This window comes from Podarcis liolepis (assembly GCF_965112155.1).
Source record: "Podarcis liolepis genome assembly, chromosome: 17".
Lineage (NCBI taxonomy): Eukaryota > Metazoa > Chordata > Lepidosauria > Squamata > Lacertidae > Podarcis > Podarcis liolepis.
The window spans coordinates 666,838-693,492 of NC_139571.1; the positions used below are offsets into that span (position 1 = coordinate 666,838).

At 45.2% G+C, this 26,655-nt stretch overlaps 1 protein-coding gene across 6 annotated transcripts in view; it reads left to right on the forward strand.

Annotated features, from left to right (window-relative positions):
• Positions 1-26,655, forward strand: part of PTPN18 (protein tyrosine phosphatase non-receptor type 18) — an 87,725-nt gene that overhangs the window by 24,773 nt on the left and 36,297 nt on the right. For 2 of the 6 annotated variants that reach the window (XM_083482538.1, XM_083482539.1), the window contains 5 exons: positions 16,501-16,609; positions 23,369-23,445; positions 25,437-25,532; positions 25,909-25,947; positions 26,096-26,164. In XM_083482538.1, the coding sequence (XP_083338664.1) occupies positions 16,501-16,609; positions 23,369-23,445; positions 25,437-25,532; positions 25,909-25,947; positions 26,096-26,164 (390 nt within the window). Of the gene's footprint in view, positions 1-131; positions 200-5,374; positions 5,536-16,500; positions 16,811-23,368; positions 23,446-25,436; positions 25,533-25,908; positions 25,948-26,095; positions 26,165-26,655 lie in introns of those variants that run through there. The other 4 variants (XM_083482535.1, XM_083482534.1, XM_083482536.1 and 1 more) reach the window with 4 other exon arrangements.

The following is a 26,655-nucleotide window of genomic DNA, read 5'->3' on the forward strand; positions in this document are numbered from 1 at the left end:
ATGCCATGGTGGGACTTTGTCAACCTAACCAGAACTCTAATCAAGTCCTTGCACTTTATAATCAGTGGCCTTAAAATGTGTCTGTGCTGCTATTTCAGTTTCATTAACTTACCAATGGCTTTAAAGGGGAATTGGAAAAATTCACGGAGGAGAGGCTGTCCATGGCTATTCATCCTGATGGCTAGATGCCGCCTTCCAGGTAAGAGGCAGCAAATGCCTTGGAAGAACAGGGTAACAAGAGGAGCTGGAGAGCTCGTGGCTTTTGTGCCTTCCTTGTGGGCTTCCTAGGCGTCTGGTGGGCCTAGGGGGGGAATCGAGACACTGGATGAGATGGGACTTTGGTCTGATCCAGCAGGTCTCTTCTTACCACCTTAAAGATAAAGGTACCCTTGACCATTAGGTCCCGTCGTGGACGACTCTGGGGTTGCGACACTCATCTCGCTTTACTGGCCGAGGGAGCCAGCGTACAGCTTCCGGGTCATGTGGCCAGCATGACTAAGCCACTTCTGGCAAACCAGAGCAGCGCACAGAAACGCCGTTTACCTTCCCGCCAGAGCGGTACCTATTTATCTACTTGCACTTGGACGTGCTTTTGAACTGCTAGGTTGTCAGGAGCAGGGACTGAGCAACGGGAGCTCACCCTGTCACGGGGATTCAAACTGCCGACCTTCTGATCGGCAAGCCCAAGGCTCTGTGGTTTAACCCACAGCACCAACCGTGTCCCTCTTACGACCTTAGTAGTGCTTAATTAGCCACTTTCCATAATCTCTGGGGAGGGGAGAGGGTCTTCAATTACTGCTTTCTTCCCATTCTATGGAATGCAATAGCATTATTTCTCTCTCTCTATAAATTAAAGGGGGAAAGTATGCTAGAAACTGCATGTGCGCAAACTGGAGTCTGGTCTAGCACGGTTCTCCAGTATGGTCTTCTATTTTTATGATTGTCAGAAAATGGTGAAGGGTTGCGGTCTGTATGCACTGATACCGTAGAGCTATTCTAGTACCTAAGTTGAAACCCACTGAGGTAAAGGATGCCCCCCCCCTTATATAATCTCAAGGTCCAGTCATTTCCTCTGAACTACTAGTGACAATTATAACTAAAGACACAATGTGCAGTCGTGTGTGTGGCTTTGCTACCTTGCTTCTGTCATCTAAAGACATAGCTCTTTAGAGGCACCTTCCTGCTATATGACCCAGTGAGCAAAAAGTAGCACACACACAATATATATATGTTTGTGTGTGTGCCACCAACTTTTTTGGATCAGGGATATGGAATAACACAACATTACACAGCTTTTCCTTGTACTTCCAATTTACAAAAAACTTAACCTACTGAATTTCTGCTCACTATATAGCTCTTAAGGATTCAGGAACCCATTTTCCCCACACTATGCAACAGCTTTCTGTACTCAGAAATCACAGCATTGCTGGTGCCACAGATGTTTGGGCAGCAAGTGTGCATTTATGTTCAACAGCATTTCACCATGTATTACCGAAATTTTTGAGATCTCAATGATGGTCCATACACTCCCATCAGGAAAAGCACAAAGGAAAACTATAACTTTATTTAATATTTAACAGTTTTGTGCAGGTAATGTAATGTGGGGAAAGGTGTACATGCTTTTACCTTATATTTTAAAAGGAAGGTGAAAAGGCCTAGCTCTATTCACAAATGGCCCTCCAAGTGCACGTGTATGTCCTTGAGGTGGTTGTTTTTTAAGTGACCTTTCAAACACCATCTGCTTCCTGCACTATTACAGTTAAGAGCAGAGCTGTGTGGTAAAGAGAAGACACAGTATGGATTACTCAAGAACTTAGCACTTTTCTTCTGCATTTCCCGTAACGCACAGTGATGTGCATAGCACAGAAAGGTGTTACAAATGGGAGATACAGCCTTGTATCTTGTTTAATTGATTTTATCTGTAAGCTCCCTTGAGTCCCATCACCAAGATGAATCAAGGGGAACGTGAGCGGTGCAGTTGCACCAGTCACAGAGTTTCTGGGGCGCCACAACTATGACATCCAGCAGAAGGTGAGAGGGCGCCAAATGGCAGCATCACACAAATTGCAGTGCCACTGAAATTTGAGATGCCAAGGCCCGCCACTGGCATCAGGGAAAAATGTGGAATATAAATAAATATATGATGATGATAATGATAATTGTATTCTCAAAAGTGTGACACACACACACACACACACACCCTAAGCAGCAATTGCATTTGTGAAAAATCTCAGTTCGAGCAATGCCATGCAGATAGCAGGGCCTTCAGTGAGAATTGCACCAAGGTCTCCCTTCTAGTTCAAAGCCTGAGAATATTTGATGCCAAGTTGTAGTTCTGGTAGCTCAAGGGCAGCAGCTATACTGAAACAGGCCAGTTCCTGTGACTCCTGAGTCCTGACATTGTGCTCACGTGTGCATGCTGCTGAGCACTCTCATGTGTACAACCCAGTCCTCAGCAGCCAGTTTTGAGGAGGCAAGGGTTATTCTGATTATCATTCCATATTTCCCCGCAAAGTTAAGGCAGGAAACTCTCCCTCCCCTGTTCTCTCCCTGACACCCCCCCCCCCACTTTTGGGGTTCCTGGGTGTCTGCATGTAGTGTACACAAGAGCTTGGGCTGCCCTGGCACAGGTGAAGTAATAGAAAAAAAGGAGATACATCAGAGCATATGCAGAGTGCAGCCACTGGTGCTCTCTGAGATCAGGAGAAAAAAGTTTTTCTCAGAGGCAAAAAGAGTCCTGGGCTTGACCCCAGGTGCATAACTCCCATTAAAAAAATTAACAACTGGAAATTAAGACTACCAGAATCCTCCATTCACTGCCTTTATTCTTCAAAAGCATTACTTCATTTACAGATTGTAGGGATTTTCCATATATACAGTCATGGGCCCATGATTTAAGAATAGGAAGAAATGGATCACAGTCCCCACTCCAAGACAGCCTCTAAGAGATATATATAGATACATGCACAATATCACGTGTAGATCAAGTTCAGCTGTCACACAGTTGGAAGGACCCCAAGGGTCATCTAGTCCAACCCCCCACAATGCAAGAATCACAGCCAAAACATCTATGACATCTGCTCCGAAGTAAGTCACACTAAGTTCTGTGCAGCCTACTGAGTTACTAAGGGCTCCTGCCCTTGCTCTCTCTGCTTGCGAACCTCACCTACTGGCCACACATTGTCCTCCTTTTACATCTCAGCCAGCAACATAGCGTGGATTGCAGGGGTGGGGCAAGTGTTACACCCTCCTGATGGACTGGGCAGCTGGGTTGGGGGTGCATGCAGCAGAACGCGCACAGAGGGTGAACGCAGCCCCTCTGCAACAGGCTCCTTGCCCACTGCCTCCACCCACCTGGCCATTAGACCAACCTGCCTGCTGCCGCACCTCAGCAGCTAGAGCTCCATGCCTGTCATGGGAGCGTCAGGTGTGCCCGGGGCCATGTACCCCCCATGTACCCCCTGCCCCCCCACTACGCCTCTGATCTCAGCCAGCCCCTCACTTTCCCCCTCCCATAAATACAACTGCAGAAAAAAATAAAAAATTCAGAGGAAAAGATTATTTTGAACTACATACCAACTAAATGGAATTGGACAGTTGGACAACATAAATGAATTATTTGTGCCCTGTGACCAAAAAACTGGTACTGATGCACTGGAAAGATAAGTGTACAGTGGTATCTCAGGTTAAGTACTTAATTCGTTCCAGAGGTCCGTACTTAACCTGAAACTGTTCCTAACCTGAAGCACCACTTTAGCTAATGGGGCCTCCTGCTGCTGCCGCGCCGCCAGAGCACGATTTCTGTTCTCATCCTGAAGCAAAGTTCTTAACCTGAAGCACTATTTCTGGGTTAGCGGAGTCTGTAACCTGAAGCGCATGTAACCTGAGGTACCACTGTATACATAAAAGAACACTGTAAACATCTAAATTCTTTGGCAGGACATGATTGACCCTTGAAAGACAGTAGAAAACTTTTCAAAACCAAGACAATTTATGAGAGACAATGGAAAGTGTGTAATTGTAATTGTAACAGTATACTTTTTGTTTTATTTTGTTCAATTAAACTGCTCTTAAACAACAACAGCAACCACCCATCCCCTCCCAGCTTGCTCCAAGCCCCTCTGCTCACAGCCCCAACGGAGTGGGGGAGGTGTTTCACAGAGCAGTTTGTCAAACCACCCTTTGAAGCACCTTCTGTCCCCTCTGTTAAACAGCTTGTCAGGGCAGCCTGCTACCCTGTTGTCTTCCGGAGTTGGCATGGCCACCAAAGGCAGCCAAACAAACTGCAGCATGATGACAACCTTACATTTCTATGTATATAGGAAAATATTCAATCAAGTTGTACTAAGAGTTGACACACTGGAATTAATGGACCTAACTTAATTTTAGTGGGTCTATTCAAACCCATTGAACATAATATAGAAAGTAGGTCTGAATAAACATATATTGGATTGGATTGCACTTCAATGGTGCAAACAGATGTTAATATAAAAAGAGCTCAGAGAGTATCTCTCGGTCACAAGATAAGCCTAGCTCCCTCCCAGATTTGCGAAGTCCCGCCCCGCTCCCAATGGCCGCGCAGAGCTGCCTGCAGTCCCCGGCTCTGTGCAGCTCTGTGTGGCCACCGGGAGCCGGGTGCGAAGTCCCACCCCGTTCCTGATGGCCGCGCAGAGCTGCCTGCAGTCCCGGGATCAGCGCACTTCTCCCCATAGCCAGCCCCACAAGCTCAGGGGGCAGCGGGGAGGCAGAGCGCGCCTTCCCGCTGTTCCCCGACCTGGTTCTTCCAGCCCTGCACCTGGGGGGGGGGAAAATAAATTTTTCCCCTTTATTTCCCCCCCCAAAAAAACTAGGTGCGTCCAATGGGCCGGAGCGTCCTATGGGGCGCAAAATACGGTAGATCATGCATAGCTTTGGGTGATCTATTGCTCAGCTCAACCACTTGGGGTGGGGGTATTCTCTGGAACTGGCCCTGCTGAAATCATATGCATACTTCCCTGGGAGTAACTGGTCACATGTCTCTGGGAACCAAGGAGGACTTACCTCCCCAGGAACATGCACGGAGAATTGCGTTTCTGAATTGTGTTTCCCACTACAGTCCTGGTTCACACTCTGAGCTACAGCTGCCCCTGGGACAATAATGCCAGAAACCTTGGACACAGGATAATATTCCCTAGACGGGAGTGGGGACAGTGCAGACTTTTGCCAGTGATGATGATGATGCCATTCAGGCTGTCCCTGCCAGTTGTCCAGAGAAGCTCACACACCCTGATTGCTGTGTGCAGAAAAGCTACCTTCCGTTTCCCAAGAGAGGGCAAAGAGCCAGACAGGTCTGGGCCCATCCCACCAGCCACATTGGGGAGGCGTGGCTGCAAGAACCTGAACTTCCTCTTAGCATTTCATAGCCTTCAGTTCCCACTCTGCCTTGTCCCTCTTCTGACAGGGATGAGCCGCTGTGCAGAGAGCCTGAAGGGCTTCCTAGCCCGGGTCGAGGCCCAGGCAGGGCAAGAGAAGGGGCAGCTGGCTGAGGAGTTCCAGGTGAGTCTTGTTTACCTGGGCGGGGAGAGGGTGACTCAGGACAGCAATAGACCTCACCCTGCCCTGGGTTAGGACTGGCTGACAGCACCTCTTCCCCACCCCACTGTTCACTGCAACCAGGGATTTTCCTCACATACTCTGAGGTTTTTCCTTTTCCTGGTGGGCCTCCCATACTTTTCCTGGCCTGGTGACAGGCATAAATTCAACCGGTACAGTTTTTTTTCTACCTGTGCATCTCCATTCCAAGAAAAGCCACAGAAGTTGAATTTCTGTCTAATTTTCTAGGAGTGGCAAGTTGACTTGCCTAGTGATTACTTTCACAGAACCAGCACGTTTAAAAATGACATTTCAGTCCTGCTTTGACCCATGATTTGCCACATGACCCAATCCAGCTGATGAGTGCTGGAGGGAAGCCTAACTGCACCTCCCAACTGCATTCCAGGCATGTTGCCTGCTCTCCAGGGGAAGATAATCCCTCTGATGCTCAGAGGGCTCCCAGATCTATGAGGAGAAAAGGAAGGAGTGCAAGAAGATGAGTATTTCATGCTTGCTAAAAAGCCATAACCTTACAGCAACTACAATGGGCTGCCTCATATCTCCCTTCTTGTTCTAGACACTAGTGTCCAAGCTAGGACTAGAACAAGGCGCAAGAATGACAGTAGCAGAGAGAAGTTGACAAGGGTCTTCTTGGGATTAGAGTCCAAAATGGGTGTCCCATCTGTCCATAGTACAGGCCAGCCTTGCATATTTCACCCTTGATTTGTTCCATCACAATAAGAATACAAGAATTTTATTTCCTGATAAATTTCATTCTATACAACTCTTGGAAAAGAATCTTTCTAGGCTGCTCTATCTATTTGTACTAGTGTAAAAAGCTTGCATGCAGGTATACACTTACAGGATGCTATATAAGCAACTAAGCAGGCACAGCTGCCTTTTGCGTACTCTTTTCAGGCAAAGAACTGTGCTTTAACACTCGGTGCCCAAGCAGTTTTTCTTTTTTGTTTTGCACCGAGCTTTCCCGTGAAAAGCAGCTCTTTGAAGCTGAATTGGAGCAAACATCAATTCTAGTTTTCCGTGGACTGACATTTGCTCTGGTTGAACTTGAAGAGGCAGGTTTTCACGGGGAAAGCTCTGCATCAAAAAAAGGAGGTGGTGCTCAGACACTGTTCTTTAAATCGTGGGCTGTACCTAGAATCATAGAGTTGGAAGAGACCACAAGGGCCATCGAGTCCAACCCCCTGCCAAGCAGGAAACACCATCAGAGCACTCCTGACATAGAAAGATCAGTACAAAGGTAAGTGTGGATAAGCCCTAAAGCTGTGAACCAAGAAGCTTCGAGTTCAAATCTCACCACTGCCGTGAACTTGGAAAGTGGCCTTATGCAAGTCATTCTCAGCCTCAGTCCCTCGTCTGCAGTATGAGACTAATAATAAAAACAGTGACTGGCTTTACAGGTTTGTTGTGCAGATTTACAGGGATAATGCCATGAAGTGCTTTGAACACTCAGAAAACACTGCAGAGGTGCAAGTTGTGGTGGTTTATACCATACCAAATCTGGATTGACTGCCATATGTTCCTGCAGAAGAACTTGGGAGTTGTCTTCTTAAGTACAGGAGTATTTTTAGATGATCACTTTTAATGTACATTGTGGTTTTTAAAGGTGTTTTACTGGTTTCCATTGGTATGGATTTATCTTCCGTAAGTCACTTTTGAGACTGTTCCAGTGTAAAACAACTCATAAAGGTAATAATAAATAAATAATAGTTTGGCAAGTGAGCATTGTTGTTGTTGCTGGCATCCATCTGTCTTGGGAGACAATGGAGGAGTGCACCTTTTGGGGTGAAGTCAAACTGTTGGAGTTACAGCACCTGCTGTGGCTGCAGAGACTGATATGGGACAGACATGTTTTGTTGCAGCTGGGGCAGATGAAGGTGCCTAGTTTCACTGTTACAGATGCGCCATGGCGTTTCTTTTCTCTGCGTTCCTCCCAGTGGTCATTCCTCCTCTGTTCATTACTGTGGATGCACGACTTGTCTGTCTCCAGGCATTGCAGTCGTCTGCAAGGGATTCCCACAAAGTGGGGTTGATGTTCCAAGCCTTCACGTCATGTTTGAGACATTTTTGCAGCTTTGCAGAGTTGGTCCGCCAACAGGCCTGGTGCCTGAAGCTATACTAGAAGCCACTGGCCTTCTCATCTGACAACACTTCCCAGAGCCTCTCTGTTGGGTGCAGGGCCAGCCCACCCATGAGAGGCAGCTGCCTCAGGCAGCCAGGTCCCCAGGGCAGCAGATCTTGATGTTGATTTTTGTTCAGGACCGGCTCACCCATGAGGCCATGTGAGGTGAGTGTCTCAGGTGGCAGGGTCCACTGGGACAGCAGATGCCAATGTTGATATTTCTGCTCTCCTTGTTGCTGAGGTAAATCTCTCCTCCCCCCTTCTTTCTGGCAGGGAGGGGGGCATCATTTTGGGATCTGCCTCAGCTGCCAAAATGTATTGGGCTGGCCTTGGTTGGGAGCCCTGACAATTAAATAGCTCTGAAACTTATTTAGCTCTGTAGTGTAGACGTGTTTATTTGGTAGAGGGTGTGAGAAGCTAGAGTGTCTGCAAGTGTTCCCAGATCCGAGCTGGCAAGCAGATTGAAGAGAAGAGTTATTAATACATAGCTGTGGACTCCATGTTCCGTTACACGCTAGCATGATGAAGAAATGTAGGGCACGATGGGGCAGGGCTGATGCAGCTGGACTCACCAGCAGCAGGAAAGAGATTTCACACTTCTCCCAGTGGCATCCTAAGTTTATCCTTCTCCTCTCTATCCATATAACTGATGTAGAAAAAACCTGCTCCTTTTCCCTTGTGGGGTATCCAAGAGCCAGTATAGAGCCCTTAAGTGGGTTCTCTATCGGTAGGAGAAAATAAAAGAGACCAACCTGGCTTGAGAGCAGTACATGTGAAAAGGATCTAGGAGTCTTGGTTGACCACAAACTTGACATGAGCCAACAGTGTGACGCGGCAGCTAAAAAAGCCAGTGCAATTCTGGGCTGCATCAATAGGAGTATAGCATCTAGATCAAGGGAAGTAATAGTGCCACTGTATTCTGCTCTGGTCAGACCTCACCTGGAGTACTGTGTCCAGTTCTGGGCACCACAGTTCAAGAAGGACACTGACAAACTGGAACGTGTCCAGAGGAGGGCAACCAAAATGGTCAAAGGCCTGGAAACGATGCCTTATGAGGAACGGCTAAGGGAGCTGGGCATGCTAACCTGGAGAAGAGGAGGTTAAGGGGTGATATGATAGCCATGTTCAAATATATAAAAGGATGTCAGAGGAGGGAGAAAGGTTGTTTTCTGCTGCTCCAGAGAAGCGGACATGGAGCAATGGATCCAAACTACAATAAAGAAGATTCCACCTAAACATTAGGAAGAACTTCCTGACAGTAAGAGCTGTTCGACAGTGGAATTTGCTGCCAAGGAGTCTCCTTCTTTGGAGGTCTTTAAGCAGAGGCTTGACAACCATATGTCAGGAGTGCTCTGATGGTGTTTCCTGCTTGGCAGGGGGTTGGACTCGATGGCCCTTGTGGTCTCTTCCAACTCTATGATTCTATGATTCTATGAACCAGAGAATATTGAGAAGCTAATAAGCATGACCTTTATTAAACTGTTGCAACAGGGTCCTCACTCACTGCATGCAGGAGGGAGGAGGAACCCAGAACAATGGTGTGCAAGCCCTTATATAGACTTTTGAAATTGTCCACCCTGTAGCTCAAGACCACCCCCAAAAGCATCATACATACATCACAGAAGGAGGCAGTCTACAGCAGAAATCCTGTCTGCTAGGATACCTGACAAAGGTCACTGATTGCTTTACTTGAGCAGCCCATCCATTCTTTTGTGATGGTAACGGTAAAGAGACCCCTGACCGTTAAGTACAGTGGTACCTCGGGTTACATACGCTTCAGGTTACAGACTCTGCTAACCCATAAAAAGTACCTCGGGTTAAGAACTTTGCTTCAGGATGAGAACAGAAATTGTGCTCCGGCGGCACGGCGGCAGTGGGAGGCCCCATTAGCTAAAGTGGTGCTTCAGGTTAAGAACAGTTTCAGGTTAAGAACGGACATCTGGAACAAATTAAGTACTTAACCCGAGGTACCAGTGTACAGTCACAGACAACTCTGGAGTTGTGGTGCTCATCTCACTTTATTGGCCGAGGGAGCCGGCGTACAGCTTCTGGGTCATGTGGCCAGCATGACTAAGCTGCTACTGGCGAACCAGAGCAGCGCACGGAAACGCCGTTTACCTTCCTGCCGGAGCGGTACCTATTTATCTACTTGCACTTTGATGTGCTTTCGAACTGCTAGGTTGGCAGGAGCAGGGACCGAACAACGGGAGCTCACCCCGTTGCAAGGATTCAAACCACCCACCTTCTGATTGGCAAGCTTTAATTCCCGAATTGAGGTCACAGGCTCACCCTATTCATACACAAAGACGCCCTCAAGACAGGTAAGCAAAAGACAATGGAGAAGCTTTCCCATTTCCTTCCTCCTTGCTGAGAAACATTTGAGGTCAATTTGGGAGAGTCAAAATGGTTTCAGGATTGCTCTCCTGTACTATTTCACACATGTGATTTATATTTTTATGTATGTGTTTGCCTTGTAAATTTATGAACATTTAATTTATATATTTGAGACCTTAAATTCTTCTAAGAGAATGATTATGGCCATTAATTCCTATGGGGGAAAGAAACTCATCTCAATTTGGGAGCCTCCAGGTTTTCTTGTTTTTGCAGTTCTCCTCTCTAAATATTTGTTTGCAATTCTGCAAAATTTGGGGTTCCCCTCAAATCTGTGGATACCTCCTGGTGCTGTTCTGGCAGTGGGTTTGCTAATAGTATGAAGAATCAAGAACCATGCAAAATCAAGACTTGATTCTGTCCTGTAAAACTGGGCCTTAATTGCCCCCTGTTCCTGAGACTGCGAGTTCCCAGCTGACTCGGCCAACATGGCTTTTCCGTGCCCTGTCAGATGGCTGAGATGATGAGTCCTTCTAAGCTGCACATGCCCCCCAATCGGTTGCTGCATATCATGTGCCAGGATGCATTGGACGTGGTCACCTTGTGGATGAGTTGACTCTAGGAGGGCTCTGTGGGTGGCCTGTCTGGTCTTGATTTGAACTGAGGCTTGCACAAGCTGCACTGAGCCTCTTCAAAACACATGCACCTGAATACAGATCCACACATGTCAAGCACATCCAATGCACATTTAAAGTACATGGCTTCCTGGGAATATTCCTGGGAAATATAGTTTCCCCCTCCCATAACTGAAACCCTTAACAAACTACACTTCCCATGATTCTTTGGGGAAAGTCATGCGCTTAAAATGTGTTCTGAGGAAACTTTAAATGCAAGATGTGGATCTGTCTCAGTCACAAATCTTTTGCTATCACGCCATTTGGCTCTTAAGGTATTTTTGAGGGAGTGGCTTTCCTTGGTGTCATACGTCCCCTTGATTGACCCTGCACATTCAAGATCTTGGTCCAATAAGGCTTTGATCCTTACAAGGTTTTGTTGAGGCCAAGGACCCTCATTTCACTGCGCCCTGCAGCAGTTTACAAATATTGCATTTCCTTATGGTGGGACAGGTTTGTCCTGTGATCCTCCTTCTTCCCCCAGGTTCCAGCATTGGCTTTGCCCACAGGCTGCATCCAGGTTCCAGATATTTTAAGTTCAAGTAGCTTGCCAATTTGAATTGAAAGTGAAAATGGGAAACTTTCTCTAAATTTGTGTGTGCCTGCATTTCAACTTTACTTCCTAATTTATAGGCACGAGAACAAGGTATTGTCACAGACCTTGAAAATAGGAGGGGAGTCATTACCACTTTTGCATCCTTTTAGCTCCATGAACTCCAGATACAGTCATGCTTGATTTCCCACACAGACAGAACGTGAATCCAGCTGTCCTGATTCCTAAGCTAGCAAGGTCTAGAGCAGGTTTCAGTGTCACATGTCTGGCCATGTGAGGCTGCTAGCTCTCATTGTTGGTGTCATTCGTGGTGACAGTTCTGAGATGTTGTATAACCCTCCTTGTTCCTTGAGCATTACATAAATAGTAACTATAATCTCTCTCATACCCTTGGAGACTGGCCTTCATTGTTCTGTGTTTGAGAAAGGTCAGCAGAGAGAAGTGCCAGGAAACCAACAAGTAAGAAAGTTTCTCTGAGGGTTTAAACAGCATATCTGGCATGCCAGGGTCACTGCAAATCAAACTTTTGTCCTCTTCCATGCAGTGAAACCTCTTGCACCAACTGTTGTGCAGTGACCATCCTCCACTGGGGCATAGAAACAAGCAAGACTTAGCATAAGACAAGGAGGCAAGGCTTCAGTTCTGAAATGGGTCAGGTGACGATTCAAGCTTGCCTAGGAGGGAAGCTATACGGTTCACCTTGGAAATACCTAGAATCATAGAATAGAATCATAGAATCATAGAGTTGGAAGAGACCACAAGGGCCATCGAGTCCAACCCCCTGCCAAGCAGGAAACACCATCAGAGCACTCCTGACATATGGTTGTCAAGCCTCTGCTTAAAGACCTCCAAAGAAGGAGACTCCACCACACTCCTTGGCAGCAAATTCCACTGTCGAACAGCTCTTACTGTCAGGAAGTTCTTCCTAAGGTTTAGGTGGAATCTTCTTTCTTGTCATCATGTTCTTGATCCAACCTGTAAAACTGTGTTCTTTCAATTAAACAGCTTGAGGTGGAAAAATGAGAAAACTCCAGATTCTGGCAGGCTCTGCCCAGGATCCACCAGGTTGTGCCCCTGGCTCCTCCTTTTCAGGTAGATCCACATCATACATTTAAAGTACACCCAGTTCCCCACATAGAACTACAGTTCCCATTACTCTTAACAAACTACAGTTCCCAAGATTCTACTCTGCCTTTCACCATCCAGGCTCAGACCCCTATTTAGTTCAGTGAGAGAGTTTCTGCTATCATGGGATCATAGAGCTGGAAGGGACCCTGAGGAATCTGCAATGCAGGAATCTTGACTGAAGCATCCATGACAGATGACCATCCAACCTCTGCTTTAAAACCTCCAAGGATGGAGAGTCCACAATATTGTCTGGGTAAAGTCAGGACATTTGAGCCAGATATGGAAGGGTACAAGGGATGCGGGTGGTGCTGTGGGTTAAACCACAGAACCTAGGACTTGCCGATCATAAGGTCGGCGGTTCGAATCCCTGCTACGGGGTGAGCTCCCGTTGCTTGGTCCCTGCTCCTGCCAACCTAGCAGTTTGAAAGCATGTCCAAGTGCAAGTAGATAAATAGGTACCGCTCCGGCAGGAAGGTAAACAGTGTTTCCATGCGCTGCTCTGGTTCGCCAGAAGCGGCTTAGTCATGCTGGCCACATGACCCGGAAGCTCCCTCGGCCAATAAAGCGAGATGAGCGCCACAACCCTAGAGTCGTTTGCGACTGGACCTAATGATCAGGGGTCCCTTTACCTTTACGGAAGGGTACGGGAAGCCTGTGAAGGGCTTGAGAGGCATCGTGGAAGCTGCCTTATACCAAACCAGACCCATACTGTCCACACTGACTGGCAGTGGCTCTGTAGGGTTTCTCTTAGGTCAGGTATGATCTGCCTCGCCCTGCCTGGCGATGCTGAGACTGAACCTTGGACCTTTGCAGGCAAAGCAGATGGTCTACCACTGAATGACAGCCCTTCCCCATTATGGTTTGGATGGCAGGAAAGGCAACAGCCACAGATGGTAGCAAACTCGTACTGTGAACAAAACTGTAGTTTACAATTTCTCAGCAAGCAGAAATGATGTTGTACAATAAGATGAACTTGTTGATGCTGCCCAGACATAGGAATCGCTGCCTGATGCACAGGGGATGGGGAACAGCCCTAGGTGAATAAATAAGGAAAGGAACTGAATTCATGGGCTGTTTACATTACCTGCCACTTCTCAGCTGCAGTTGGGGAAAGGGAGGACAGTGAAGTTTTGACATCCCTCACTGGCAGAATACAGCAGAAGCCAGACACACACTCAGCTTGACAGAAAAGTGAGACAGGTCCGGAGCAAATGATAAATATATGTGGGGGTTTTTTGGGGGGGGAAGAGGGAAGGAAGCATGAGCATGCAAATAACAGTATGCTAAAAGGGTGCATGTTACAGGCACGCATACAAATCAGGACCTGATTCAGCATTTCCTCCTCCAGTTCAAGTCTGGGTTCTCCTCACTTTCACAACCCATTGGACAAACATACTGGTTCATAAATCCAAAGCCCCTTCCCTGTGCTTCACATAATCTGTCTGCTTTGGTTATGTTTAAATCACTTTGTGTGCACATTTATTGAAGTACTGGCATATCTTTACCCTTTCGCACAAAAACATGTGCCAGGATATACAGTGGTGCCCCGCAAGACGGATGCCTCGCAAGACGGAAAACTCGCTAGACGAAAGAGTTTTCCGTTTTGGAGGTGCTTCGCAAAACGAATTTCCTATGGGCTTGCTTCGCAAGACGACAATGTCTTGCGAGTTCCTGCTGGTTTTTTTCCCTCCCACCCCTTTTTCTAAGCCGCTAAGCCGCTTATCAGCTGATCCGATCAGCAGATAAGACGCTAAAAGCCGCTAAAAGCCGCTAATCCGCTAATCCCTCAATGGGCTTGCTTTGCAAGACGAAAAAACCGCTAGACGAAGAGAATCACAGAACGGATTCTTTTCGTCTTGCGAGGCACCACTGTGTGTATATGTGTGTATATGTGTGTATATGTGTGTGTATATATATATGTGTGTGTGTGTGTGTGTGTGTGTGTATAAAAAATATTTGGTTTGGGCTGTCCATACTGGTTCCTACCCCTCAGTGCTGTGCATAGCCAGTTTCTGTAGAGCACACTGAACAGGTTTCCTTTGAGCTTTTGCTAAAGGAGGAAATTGTACATCAGACATAAGCATGGCCAATGCACATCCACAGCATAAATGAGATAGATCAGGATAGACCACATCCATGCTTGTAAAATAAACACAGTTGTTCTCTGCTGAACTTTGAAAACTAAGGGCTGATTCACACTTGCCAGACAAACTTGTTATTTGGTGGGTGCACAACTTTGATTCAGGACTGCTGTGATATTAGAAGAGAGGTGTGTCCCACCTCTTTTTTACAGAATCCACAAGCCCCATTTCCCAAAGCCTCCTTGTTTCAATTTTCTTAATGGTATCTGCCACCCAGAGGCCATTAATCCTATTTTCACACTGCCTCAAGAACACTTATCTGTGTTATATAACCCCTTGCCTGACCTGGTGCTGCCTTGGGTGAAGACCACAGGTAGATAGAGTCATCATCCAGTGTTCCAGTCAGTTCCTGGAAGGAAAGCCAGTGTCATCACACCAGGGAAACCTGCTCTGATGAGGCACAACATGGTCAGATGAACACTGCATGCTCCAGAAATATACTCAATGAGAGATTGTAAGATTTCATAAGTAGCGCCACTCTGTTCACTGCCTCTAGTGCCGCCATTGACCATCTGCTGGGAGTCACTCACTTGCCAAAATGGCTTCCGAGCAGTTTATTCATTTACATTCCTTCTATAAGGGTTTCCCCCTTACAGACTACTTTAATTGCAGAGCGGTCTTGGTGGACTACTTAATGATTTTCCTTGTTGTTGATGCAACTGTAATGCACTGGGATAGATACTGTGTATATATATTATTTGTATTGCATAGAATTCAAACTGTAATAACAAAATATAATATAAGAAGCGAGATAAGCAAATAAAATGCAATTAAAATCACTGTGAATATTTAATGCAATTGAGGTGCCTTTTCCCATCTCCAACCACAAATCCACATATGTGCAACAGACCATGTGAAGCTTGTGGACCACAGTTTTGAAATCCCTGCTCCATACCATTTTATGTCATATAGACCTCAGAGTAAAAATATGCATCAGTAATAACAAAACCAATAAAATGTAAAATTCGAAGCATACAAACAATTCATATATATATATATTTGAATCTTCCATTTCAGAGAACAAGATTAATGCTGGTTCTAATTAATGCTGGTTTTAATTTTATTGTTATATAATTTTATGTTTATGATTAATGATTATTCATTTTGAAACTACATGTTGAAAGTTCCACATGAAGAGAGTTCTGCCTGGAAACTCAGTCCATAAATGCTTTAGATATACAGGAAACTCTCAATTTACACAGGGGTTACATTCTGAGGAACTGTGTTTTTACGTGTATATCGTGTGCATCAGGAACACCATTTAAAAAGCCTGCAAACACCCTCTAAACTTATGGAAACCCTTTAAAGGCAGCCATTTGAAGTTTGAAAGGATTGATGTTAAGCCAGATGGGTGGGGGATTATTATTCTTATTAATAAAAAAACCCTTAAAATCACCCCCAAATCCACCAAATTCCACCACAATTGCCCCCTCCAAACCTCCTTGCTCAAATTCCAACTCTCCAAAGGCCCCAAAGGTTGGTACAAAGGCTCATGGGACTGCTAGATGCTATTTTTGTGCCATTGTTGCCATTTTTGCACCCTTTTAGGATCACTTTTTGCCCCCTTTCAGGTTTGTGGCAATGTACACATGTGTGGATGCCCGTGCCCCAAACACGCATAAATGGGAAGTTGCCTGTATACATAAATAAAAAGGAAGGTGTGGCAGGGACAGAGGGACCTTGGGATTCCCAGACAGCCTGGCCAACTATCAGGGATGATGGGAGCTGCAGCTGAGCAACATCTGGCAGTCCACAGGTTTTCCCATTCCTGATCCAAAAGCTGCGGAAAAGGGTATTTTTCATTCTTATCCCCCAGAGCCTCCATTAGGCACCAGGAAACCTGCTAAGCTTGTTACATGTCCATTTTTCTTTTTTTATTACCTTGGAGACCTGTTGTCAGATGGAAAGGCAAGCGTGTAAAGATTTTAATAAATGAACGGATGCTCTTGTCTCTCGCAGGAAATCAAAGCCCGGGCGGCAGCATTCCGGCAACAGCAGGGCATTTCAACAGAAGCTGGGGGCAACAAGGAGAATATCAAGAAGAACCGTTACAAAGACATCCTGCCATGTTAGTTGCCAATGAGGAAATACTACTACTGTGTGGTGGCTTTAACATTGGCATCTGTGGCATGGGGCCAGTTCTGCCCAACTTGGCACTCACTTCCTCTTCTATGGATCAGGCTGTGTTACCACTTTCCTCTTGGGCTCCTCCACCCTAGGAGTGCCTTGAATTGTCTTTCATTTGCTCGTGTCACCAGCAAAATATCCAGTGAGTGTTGCCATGTCCCAGGCTGCAGTACTCGCGATTCAGGGCCTCAAAGCATCAAGTTAGACCCTAGATCCATCGGCTACTCTCAAATTATAGGAATTTTGTGGCAGTCCTATTGACTATAACAATATTGTTTTAAAAGTTTACTTTTAAAAAATCACAACATTCTGAAAAAAGAAAATATTGCATATGAAGAGGAGGTTTCCTTCTTTCTCCAAATATCCATCTTTTCTCTATTGTAAAAATCATGGCCAAGGAATCATTCCAAGAATGAGAAAAATCTGTTTCTCTCTCCCCCTCCCCTGATTTTTTTTGTTTTTCCTGGGCCTTCACATCTCTAGCTCTATCCCTTTAGCAGCTGCTCACACTGTCCTTGTGTGCCTGACATCATGAGGAACCTTTCTATTCTGGGATGGGTCTTAATGGGTAGGAGAAGATATACTCATTGCAATTAATCTATCCAGGCTCCCACATGTGTGGGTTGAACAGTTTCAAAGTCCCATCCTTGGCAGCAGAATTAAGCATAGGAATTTGGCTGTAAAACCTCATTTAGAGGAAGTCCTGCTATGAAGTAAGCTGGCTCTCACTTCTTACCCCGCTGAACAAAGAATCAGGCAACTACAGTAAGTTTAAACATAAGAATTTCTTACTTATAATTTGCATTGGTTCCCAGCAGTGGCAGCAGTAAAAGCTATGCTGGCAAAATACTTAGATTTACAGTACAACCAGCTTCAGGCATGTACCTAAAGCCAGAGCAAACAGAGATATCTCTGCATCCAATGCTAGTCAAAGGAAGAAAGAGAGGAAAAGGAAATACAATATGCTCCTTCCTCTCCCGGAGAGTAGGGGAAATGACATCACACAGAGCCCTCTCTGCCAACTGTATTTCTATGGTCTGCCTATCAGCAATACAGCTCTGTGGGCTTAGCCCCTTCTCATGCAAACTAGCAGGAATGTGCATTTCTAAGGTTTGGCTGCTACTCTTCCACACCTATGGCATCACTGCAGCTCATTTAGTGAGTCTCAGGATTTGGGATGCTGGAAACCAGGGGCAGTAACTGTATCCAGAACCCTGCCCAGGAAGTTTATATAAAGCTCCAAGCCAATCAGGAGGCCAGACTGAGGAAGTTAACTAATGGATGAAAAGTAATCAGAGGAACTGCAAAAAGTGGAAGTTGATACTTTCTAAGGTGTGCGCCTTCATTTTAGGAATGGGACAATCTGCCACTGCTCTCTGGAGGGTGGTCAGAAGGACAGAGTGGTTGTGACGCTAGTGATGATGAGCAGATACTTTACCTTGTTTTGGGTCGGTCTTAGTTTCTCAGGCTCTGCTCCAGGGCTTCCCAGAGGAGTATGGTTGGCCACTGTAAGAACAGGATGCTGGACTAGGTGGGTCATTGGCCTGATCCAGCAAGTCTCTTCTTATGGACCATCTAATTCTTTTTTTTTTTCCAAATATTTTTTATTACATTTTCTATAAAAACTTCCATCTTTCCATTTTCCACATCACGTATTTTAGTTTGTTGAACCTCCCTCCGCTCCTCTGACAGTCATCCATAATAATTCTCCTATTTACACATTTCTTAATATATAGTATCACCTTTAAGTAATTTCTTTATATCCTTATTTACATTTTTGCGATATTCCTCACTTTTCACAAAGCCTCTTTAAAACACACTAGCGTTGTATTCTCCTCACATATAGTTTTCAAATACTCTCTAAATTTTCCCCAATCCTCCAAAAACTTATGGTCTCTTTGAAGTCTAATTTTCCCCGTTAGTTTGTCTAATTCCGCATAATCAATTAGTTTATTTCTCCATTCGTCCAGAGTCGGTACTTGTTCTTGTTTCCACCTTTGAGCTATCAGCGTCCTCGCGGCAGTTATTGCATATTGGAAAAGTTTGAAATCCTTCCTTTTAATTTCCCTTCTGGTTATCCCTAGTAGAAAGGTCTCTGGTTTCTTAACAAAGCTATATTGTAGCATTTTCCTTACTTCATCATATATTTTTCCCCAGAAGCCCTTCACTTTCTCGCATTCCCACCACATATGCATAAACGTGCCCTCTTTCTCTCTACACCTCCAGCATTTATTACAGATCTTATACATTTTGGCCAATTTAACCGGTGTTAAGTACCATCTATATACCATCTTCATGGCATTTTCTTTTAGTGTTATGCATGCTGTGAATTTCAGATTTTGATTCCATATCTTTTGCCACTCTTCCAGCTCTATACTGTACCCTAGATCTCTGGCCCAGTGGATCATTACCTCTTTCACCTCCTCATCCATCGTATGCCATTCTAGTAGAATTTTATACATTTTTGATATGATTTTACGGTCATTATTAACAATTTCTGTTTGGAACTTCGAATCCTTTTCCTCATACCCTTTTTCTTTCACCTCCTTTTTAAACATATTACTTATCTGCCAATAGTGCAACCAGTCCCGTACATGTTCTTTCACTTGTTCATATGGTTTAACTGTCCATTTGTCCCCTTCTTTGAATACCAGGTCTCCATATGTGACCCAGTTACTTCTCATATTGAGTTGCTTAATTCCCATCATCTCTAAAGGGGATAGCCAATGTGGTACCCCCCTTTCTAATATATTTTTATATCTGATCCATACTTCGATTAGCGATTTCCGGAATATATGATTTCCAAAAGATTGATGACCTTTTTTACCCTCCTTCCATAAATAAGCGTGCCACCCGAACCTATTGTCGAATCCCTCTAAGTCCAATAATTTCGTGTTTTTGAGCTTTATCCAATCTCTTACCCAGCAAAGACATGATGCCTCATAATACAACTTCAAGTCTGGCAGGGCAAATCCTCCTCTCTCTTTTGCATCCGTTAACAGTTTATATTTAATTCTCGGTTTTTTGCCCTGCCAGATATATCTTGAAATCGATCTCTGCCACTCCTTAAAAATCTTAACTCCTCTTAATATTGGGATCGTCTGAAATAAAAATAGTAATTTGGGTAGCACGTTCATCTTGATCATTGCTATTCTACCCCAAAAGGATAGTTTTAACCTTCCCCATCCTTCCAGGTCCTTCTTAATTCCTTTCCATATCATAACATAATTATTCTGGTACAGATCAATATTTTTTGGTGTAATCCAAATTCCGAGATATTTAACCTTTTTAACAACTTCAATTCCCATTTGTTGTTGGAACTCTTCAATCATTGATTGCTCCAAATTTTTAGTTAGAATTTTAGTTTTTTTCCTATTTAATGTGAAGCCTGCCACTTCCCCAAATTTACCAATTTCCTCTAACACTTCCTTTACGCTGGTCATCGGGTCTTCCACCGTAATGATCAAATCATCAGCGAAGGCTTTGGTTTTGTATTCATTTTGGCCTACCTTCACCCCTTTTATCCTTTCATTTTTCCTAATTGAATTCAGAAGGATTTCTAGGACCAATATGAACAGCAGGGGTGAGAGCGGGCAGCCCTGTCTAGTCCCTTTTGATATTTCAATTTCTTCTGTTATCACGTTGTTCACTATCAGCTTCGCTCTTTGTTCGGTGTATATGGCCTTTATTCCGTTGTAAAAATCATCCCCGATCTCCATATTTTCCAAATTTTTCAGCATGAAATCCCATGATATGTTGTCGAATGCCTTTTCGGCATCTACAAACATTAATATTGCTCGTCTCTCAATCCTTACTGACAGATATTCCAATATGTTTATTATGTTCCTCACGTTATCTCTCATTTGTCTGCCAGGAAGGAAACCTGCCTGGTCTTCATGGATAATACTCAGTAATACCTTCTTTAGTTTCTTTGCCATTATTCCTGCATAGATTTTATAGTCCGTATTCAATAAGGAAATCGGTCTATAATTCTTTACTTGTGTTGTATCTGCATCTTCTTTGGGGATAAAGGTTATATACGCCTCTTTCCACGTCTCTGGGATCTCTCTTTCTTTTAAGATGTTATTCATTACCTCTTTTAGTGGTTTTATCAAGTCTAATCTCAATTCTTTGTAGTACCTTGCTGTAAAACCATCTGGTCCTGGTGCCTTCCCGTTTTTCAACTCTGCTATGACCCCCGTAATCTCCTCATTCTCTATCGGAGTATTTAGCCCCTCTCTTGCTTTTGTCGAGATCTTTAGTACCTCTTTCTCTCTTAAATACCTCTCTATTTTCCTCATATTCTTCTTCTCTTTATTCCTGTACAATTGGCTAAAAAAGTCCAAAAATCCTTTCCTAATACCTTTACTGCTGGTGATCTCTTCCTCTTTCACTATGATTTTATTTATTGTGCTTTGTTCTTTCCTTTTCTTAATCTGCCAGGCAAGCCATTTTCCTGATTTATTCGCAAATTCGAAGTTCTTTTGTCTCAGTCTTTGAATGTTCCGTTCCACCTCTTTATTAATTAGCATTGCAAATTGGGTTTGCAAGGTCTTAATACTTTGTCTAATTTTTGTGTTGTTAGGTTTTTGAATTAACTTTTGTTCCTTATCCATAATTTGTTCTAGAATCTCTTTTTTCCCTTTCTCTCTGTTCTTCTTTCTAATTGAGTTTTGTTGTATGCAGAATCCCCTCATCACAGCCTTACTTGCATCCCACACTATATTCATATTTGTTCCTTTATTACAATTGTCGGCAAAGTATTCTTTCAGTTTCTTCTGAGCCCCTTGCACAAATTTTTGATCATCAAATAAATAATCATTCAGTCTCCATCTGAATGTTCTTTCTTCATACCCTTTGATTTCTAATCTAATTGGGCTATGATCTGAGATTACTCTTGGTTCAATTTCTACTTGGTGAACTCTTGGTGTTAGCTCCCCTGATATCCAGATTTGATCAATTCTCGACATTGATTGATTAGGTTCCGAATAGAAGGTGAATTGTCTTTCCAATGGAAATCTTAGCCTCCAGATGTCCATTAAATTACAATTTCTGACCAGTTCAAAGAATGATTTGGGTAGTTTACCTTCTTTTGTTCCACCATCTCTCAATCTGTCCATTTCTATTGAAACTACCCCGTTCATATCTCCCATCAGAATTATCTTTTGATCCACATATTCCAATAAAAGTTCTTCCAATTTTTGGTAAAAGACATTTTTATTTCCATTAGGTGCGTAGATCCCCACAATTATTAGTTTCTCCCCTTGCCAATTGATTTGAACCCCGATAACTCTCCCTTCTTCATCCTTAAAGATTTGTTTGGCTTCCATTTTACTTTTTATATATAGGACCACTCCCCTCTTCTTTTGTTTGTCTGAGGATATGAATTCGTTTCCAAGTCTTTTATTTATCAAAATTTTTCTATGCCTTTTTGCCACGTGCGTTTCTTGCAGACAGACTATATCTAAGTTCTTTTTCTTTAAGAATTGTTCCACCTTGTTCCGTTTTTTTTTTGTCGTTCAGACCATTAATATTCCAGTTCCATATTTTTAATGCCATCTTGTTACCAAATTATAAAATTATCTTTCCCTTCCAATATTTTGTTATAATCTTTCCTCCTCTTCCTCCTCCTCCGCCTTATGGACCATCTAATTCAGGGGTCCTCAAACTTTTTAAACAGGGGGCCAGTTCACTGTCCCTCAGAGACTGTTGGGGGCCGGGCTATAGTTTGAAAAAAATATGAACGAATTCCTATGCACTCTGCACTTTTTTTCCTTTATTTTTGGGGGGGGCCCCAAGAGAGTGGGGCCCTAAGCTATAACTTGTTTAGCTTATATGTAAATCCGGTACTGGGGGGAGGGTGTTGTGCCTTGTTGTGGTGCACCTGTGGGGTGAAACTAAGAAAAAGCGATGTGGGTGGGTGTGAAGAGAGGTCGGAAGCACCTGTGGCGATGCCGAGAATGGAATTAACGGAGACCCTGGCAAAAGAAGGTCATGCTCAGGTGGCCACAGAAATGCAGCAAGGCACTTCCTCCCGTGGCAGGAGGGAGGCGGGCTGTGAGAGGAGGGCCATAGGCCGGTTAGACAGCGGCGGATTCAACAATTGACAGGCGGGCCGGGTTCAGGACCCTGGCGGGCCAGATCTGGACCATAGGCTGTAGTTTGAGGACCCCCAATCTAATTGCTCCAGGAGCTCTCTTTGTGAATAGTGCTATGCACAGATCCACGGGATGAATGTGAAGCAAGACAAACCTGTCCACTTACTTGGGCAATACCTGTGGAGCAATGCTCACCTTGGTGGGGTCTCTCCTAGGCTATCTTCTCGGGGGTTGAGGACATACCTCTCAGGGTGCTACTCTCTGGTCAGTCGTCTGTACACTATGAACTTAGGCGCACCAAGCCATGGGATCCAAACAGCACCAGTGGTTCAATGTAGTCAGGGGTTTGGTCACTGACTTCACAGTCTCTCTCCTTTTTCCATTTCCTGTCAATTGAGAGCAGGGTTAGGCTAAGCTGTGACCCTCCAGAAGTTTCTGGAGTGCAGCTCCGCCCATGCCCTGACCATTGGCTATGCAGCTGGGGCTGCTGGGAGTTGCAGTTCTGGGGGACCACAGGTCAGATGCTGAGATTCATGTTCTCTCTCTCTCTAAGGCCAGGTGACTATCTGTGGTACTAACTCCCAGTTGTGTACATCTCACAGATGATCAGACCAGAGTTGTTGTGAACTTCCTGACAGAAGAAGCCCAAGCTGATTACATCAATGCAAACTTTATTCAGGTAACAGAGTCCTGAACCCTACCCCTCCCCATTGCAAACACATCTGACTAGAGGAATTTGCCCAAACTGATGAGAGCTGAAACACTGGCAAGCTTTGTTCCAGATTAAAGCGGGGTGTGGGGGGGGGCTCAGTTCCCTATTATACCATCCAAAAGATTTTACTTTTGCACTGTGTAAGTGTAAGAATGGCATTGACCTGCCTCCAGAGAAACCTCCCCCCAGGGCCCCTCAGGTCAACCACAAAATGGCACTTCTCTCCCCACCAGGGAGGAAGGGGTGGGTCAAGAGCTACACCAGGAACAAGGGGGAAATGAAGATCTACATTGGGATCTGCTGCCCCTGGGGATCCTGCCTCACTTTGCCTCATGGCTGGTCTGGTCATGTTTTTATAGGCCTCAGTGACTGGCCTGTGCCTCATGACTGGAAGGAGAAATGCCCAAAGCAGTGGTAAAAGAGGCAGCCAACTCTGACAGCTAGTAGCTTGGCGGCATCTTTTGTGTCCGAGTGACTGAAGGGTCCAGTATCCCTGCAGAGGTGCAGGCAGCATCCTGCTCTTCCCTCAGGTGAAGATGATTGGAAGCATGCAAGGCCAGTTTAGCAAATGATGCAAAGATCCAGCAGGTGATCTCCATGGAGAAGGGGGGATTTTGTCCCATAGTAGCCTTTTCATGATTTTCTTTTATTTCTCAAGGTAAGCTAGTTGCGTGTCGAGACCCCACAGCCACCCCCTCGTTGGGAAATAACTCACAGAAGGACACAGATATTAGGTTTATGTTACTGGGCAAATTTTGGCCACAAATTTATTGAATTACAGAATGTGAGCGGTATTGGCTTAGGCATTGATTGGACCCGACTATATTTGACTCTGTGAAGGAAGTCCAGTAAGGGTAAGCCACCGGTAGGGGGAGCCCTGTTGATGTGAACCAGCTCAAGCTCCCCCTGGTGTTCCCGTCGGGGTCGTGTCAAAGTCCTAGCCCCCAACCGGGCTTCGGACAAGATCAACACCCCCGGATTCCTTTAACGGAATACCCTTAAGATGGAGGGGCAGGTGATGGCCACACCTCCCCTCCCCCACACAAGGTCAAAAAATGCCTAACCGCAACCCTAACAAAATTGTGACGATTGCTACGAGGTAGGCGAAAGCCAAGTGGCCAGTGCCAATTTGCCAAGTGGAAAAATTCCTACCAGGCCCCTTGGACAACCAAGGCGACCAACCGAAATCCATAGCAAGGCCAGTGCCTAACCTGCAAATAGGGAGGGAGGGTGATTGAGGAAGCGAGCTCGCTCCTCGGTTTTAACTGTCCCGGCCACACCCCGCCGGCCAGCGGATTGGCTGGCTGGGCTCTGACGTGGCCGGGATCCCCCAGGCAATGGGGGACAAAGTCCCCCGCCCCCGGTGGGGAGTGGGTGGCCATGCGGTCCACCGCAACTTCTCCCCACTGGGAAGTGGAGCAGATAAGTTCCATCAGGCACACTAGAATGGCATTATGGCAAAAGACAGAACTGAAGGCTCTTCCTACCATCAGTTAAAAGTCCCAGTTTACTAGAATACATTTCTAGTCCTCATGGTTACAGAGATAAAATTGACAGTGGGATGACAACGTACTCTAAAGGCTCTTGGGAATCCTAAATTTAGCGATAAGATACATGCACTCCCCAGGAGCTGACTTAAATTTTCCACATTTGAGAATATTGCTTTGAGAACATGAATGTTATAGAAGTGGACAATCCATACCCCAGTTGCAGTTTAGCACTGACCATTCTATTTACAATGGAATGCAAAGTATTTTTGTCAAGCACAAATCAAATGGGTGAATTATCCAAAGCCCTCTGACTCATTCTAATCTCTAACCAATTGCCCTCCCTCTCCTTTGTTTATCCCCACTTATCTTCAAATAGAATGCTGTTCTCCAGCTCAGGGGTGATGACAGGGTGTTTAGCAGAATGCATGATGTTCAGTTCACGTTTGCGATTCTCTTTTCTTCCCACAGGGTGTGGATAACAAGCGGTGCTATATTGCAACCCAAGGGCCTCTTCCACACACAGTGCTGGACTTCTGGCGCATGATTTGGCAGTACAAGGTGAAGGTGAGTTGTCCAGGCAGATCACAAGTAATATCCTAGATATTAAAGCAAGCTCTGAAGTGCAAATTGTGCCCAGCAGATTGGATTGATCTGTATAAGACCAGTTTCTCTGACACCAAGGCATCTGGTGAACAGTCCCTCTCAAAGCAAATTCAAATTAATGTTTCTGCTCCTTTATGGCAGCGGCAAGGAAACATTTTTCAGCCCGACAGCCACATTCAGGTCTGTGAAACCTTCTGGGCCACATCCCAGTGGTGCCAGAAGCAAAAGTGCAAATGTAAATTTTACCCATGCACCATAGTACAGTTTCTACACACCCCGCTGTTCTCTCTGGGCCTGGCATTCTCCACCACTGCTTCATGATGTTCTTTCATTGCAGGTGATTGTCATGGCTTGTCGGGAAGTGGAACTAGGCAAGGTGAGGCCTCCTGAAGGAGAGATGGTATTTGGAGGCTAGGAAGCCTCATGGGGTCTCTCATCCGGGCCTTAAGGTTTTGAGGACAGCCATGTTGCCACCATCTCTCTTACCTAACCTTTCTTGCTTTCCTATGCCTTTTCTTTCTCAGAAAAAGTGTGAGCGCTACTGGCCTTTGGCAGAGGAAACCTTGCATTTTGGATCCTTCTCTGTGGCACAGGTGAGGTTGTTACACATGGACAGGAAGAAGCTGCCTGCGGAAGGAGGAGCCTGGTTCCTGGCAAGGGGATGCTGGCACAGTTCTTCATCAATGCACAAGCACAGGCATCTCCACTGCCAACCTAACCTGGATTAAAGGCCATTTCTTCTCACTAAGGAAGGGCTGGGAATTGTCGTTAAGAACCTGAGAATTGCCTTGTTAGATCAGACCAAAGTCCCATCTCATCTAGCATTCTGATACCAGCAGTCGAAACCAAGCAGATGCACCTGCTGGAAACACACAAGAAGAGTGCAAACATGATGCCCTCCCCTGTTGCAGGACTGGCTGACTATCCTGCCATCCTCATGATGTCATTGGATCCCAGTTCCCATGAGCCCCATCAGCATGACTGATGGCCAGGAATGATGGGAGTTGTAGTGCAGCGATCCCTTAAGGGCCACGGGCTCACTATAGCTGCCACATAGTTTGTGCGCAGTCTCTGGTAAAAACAT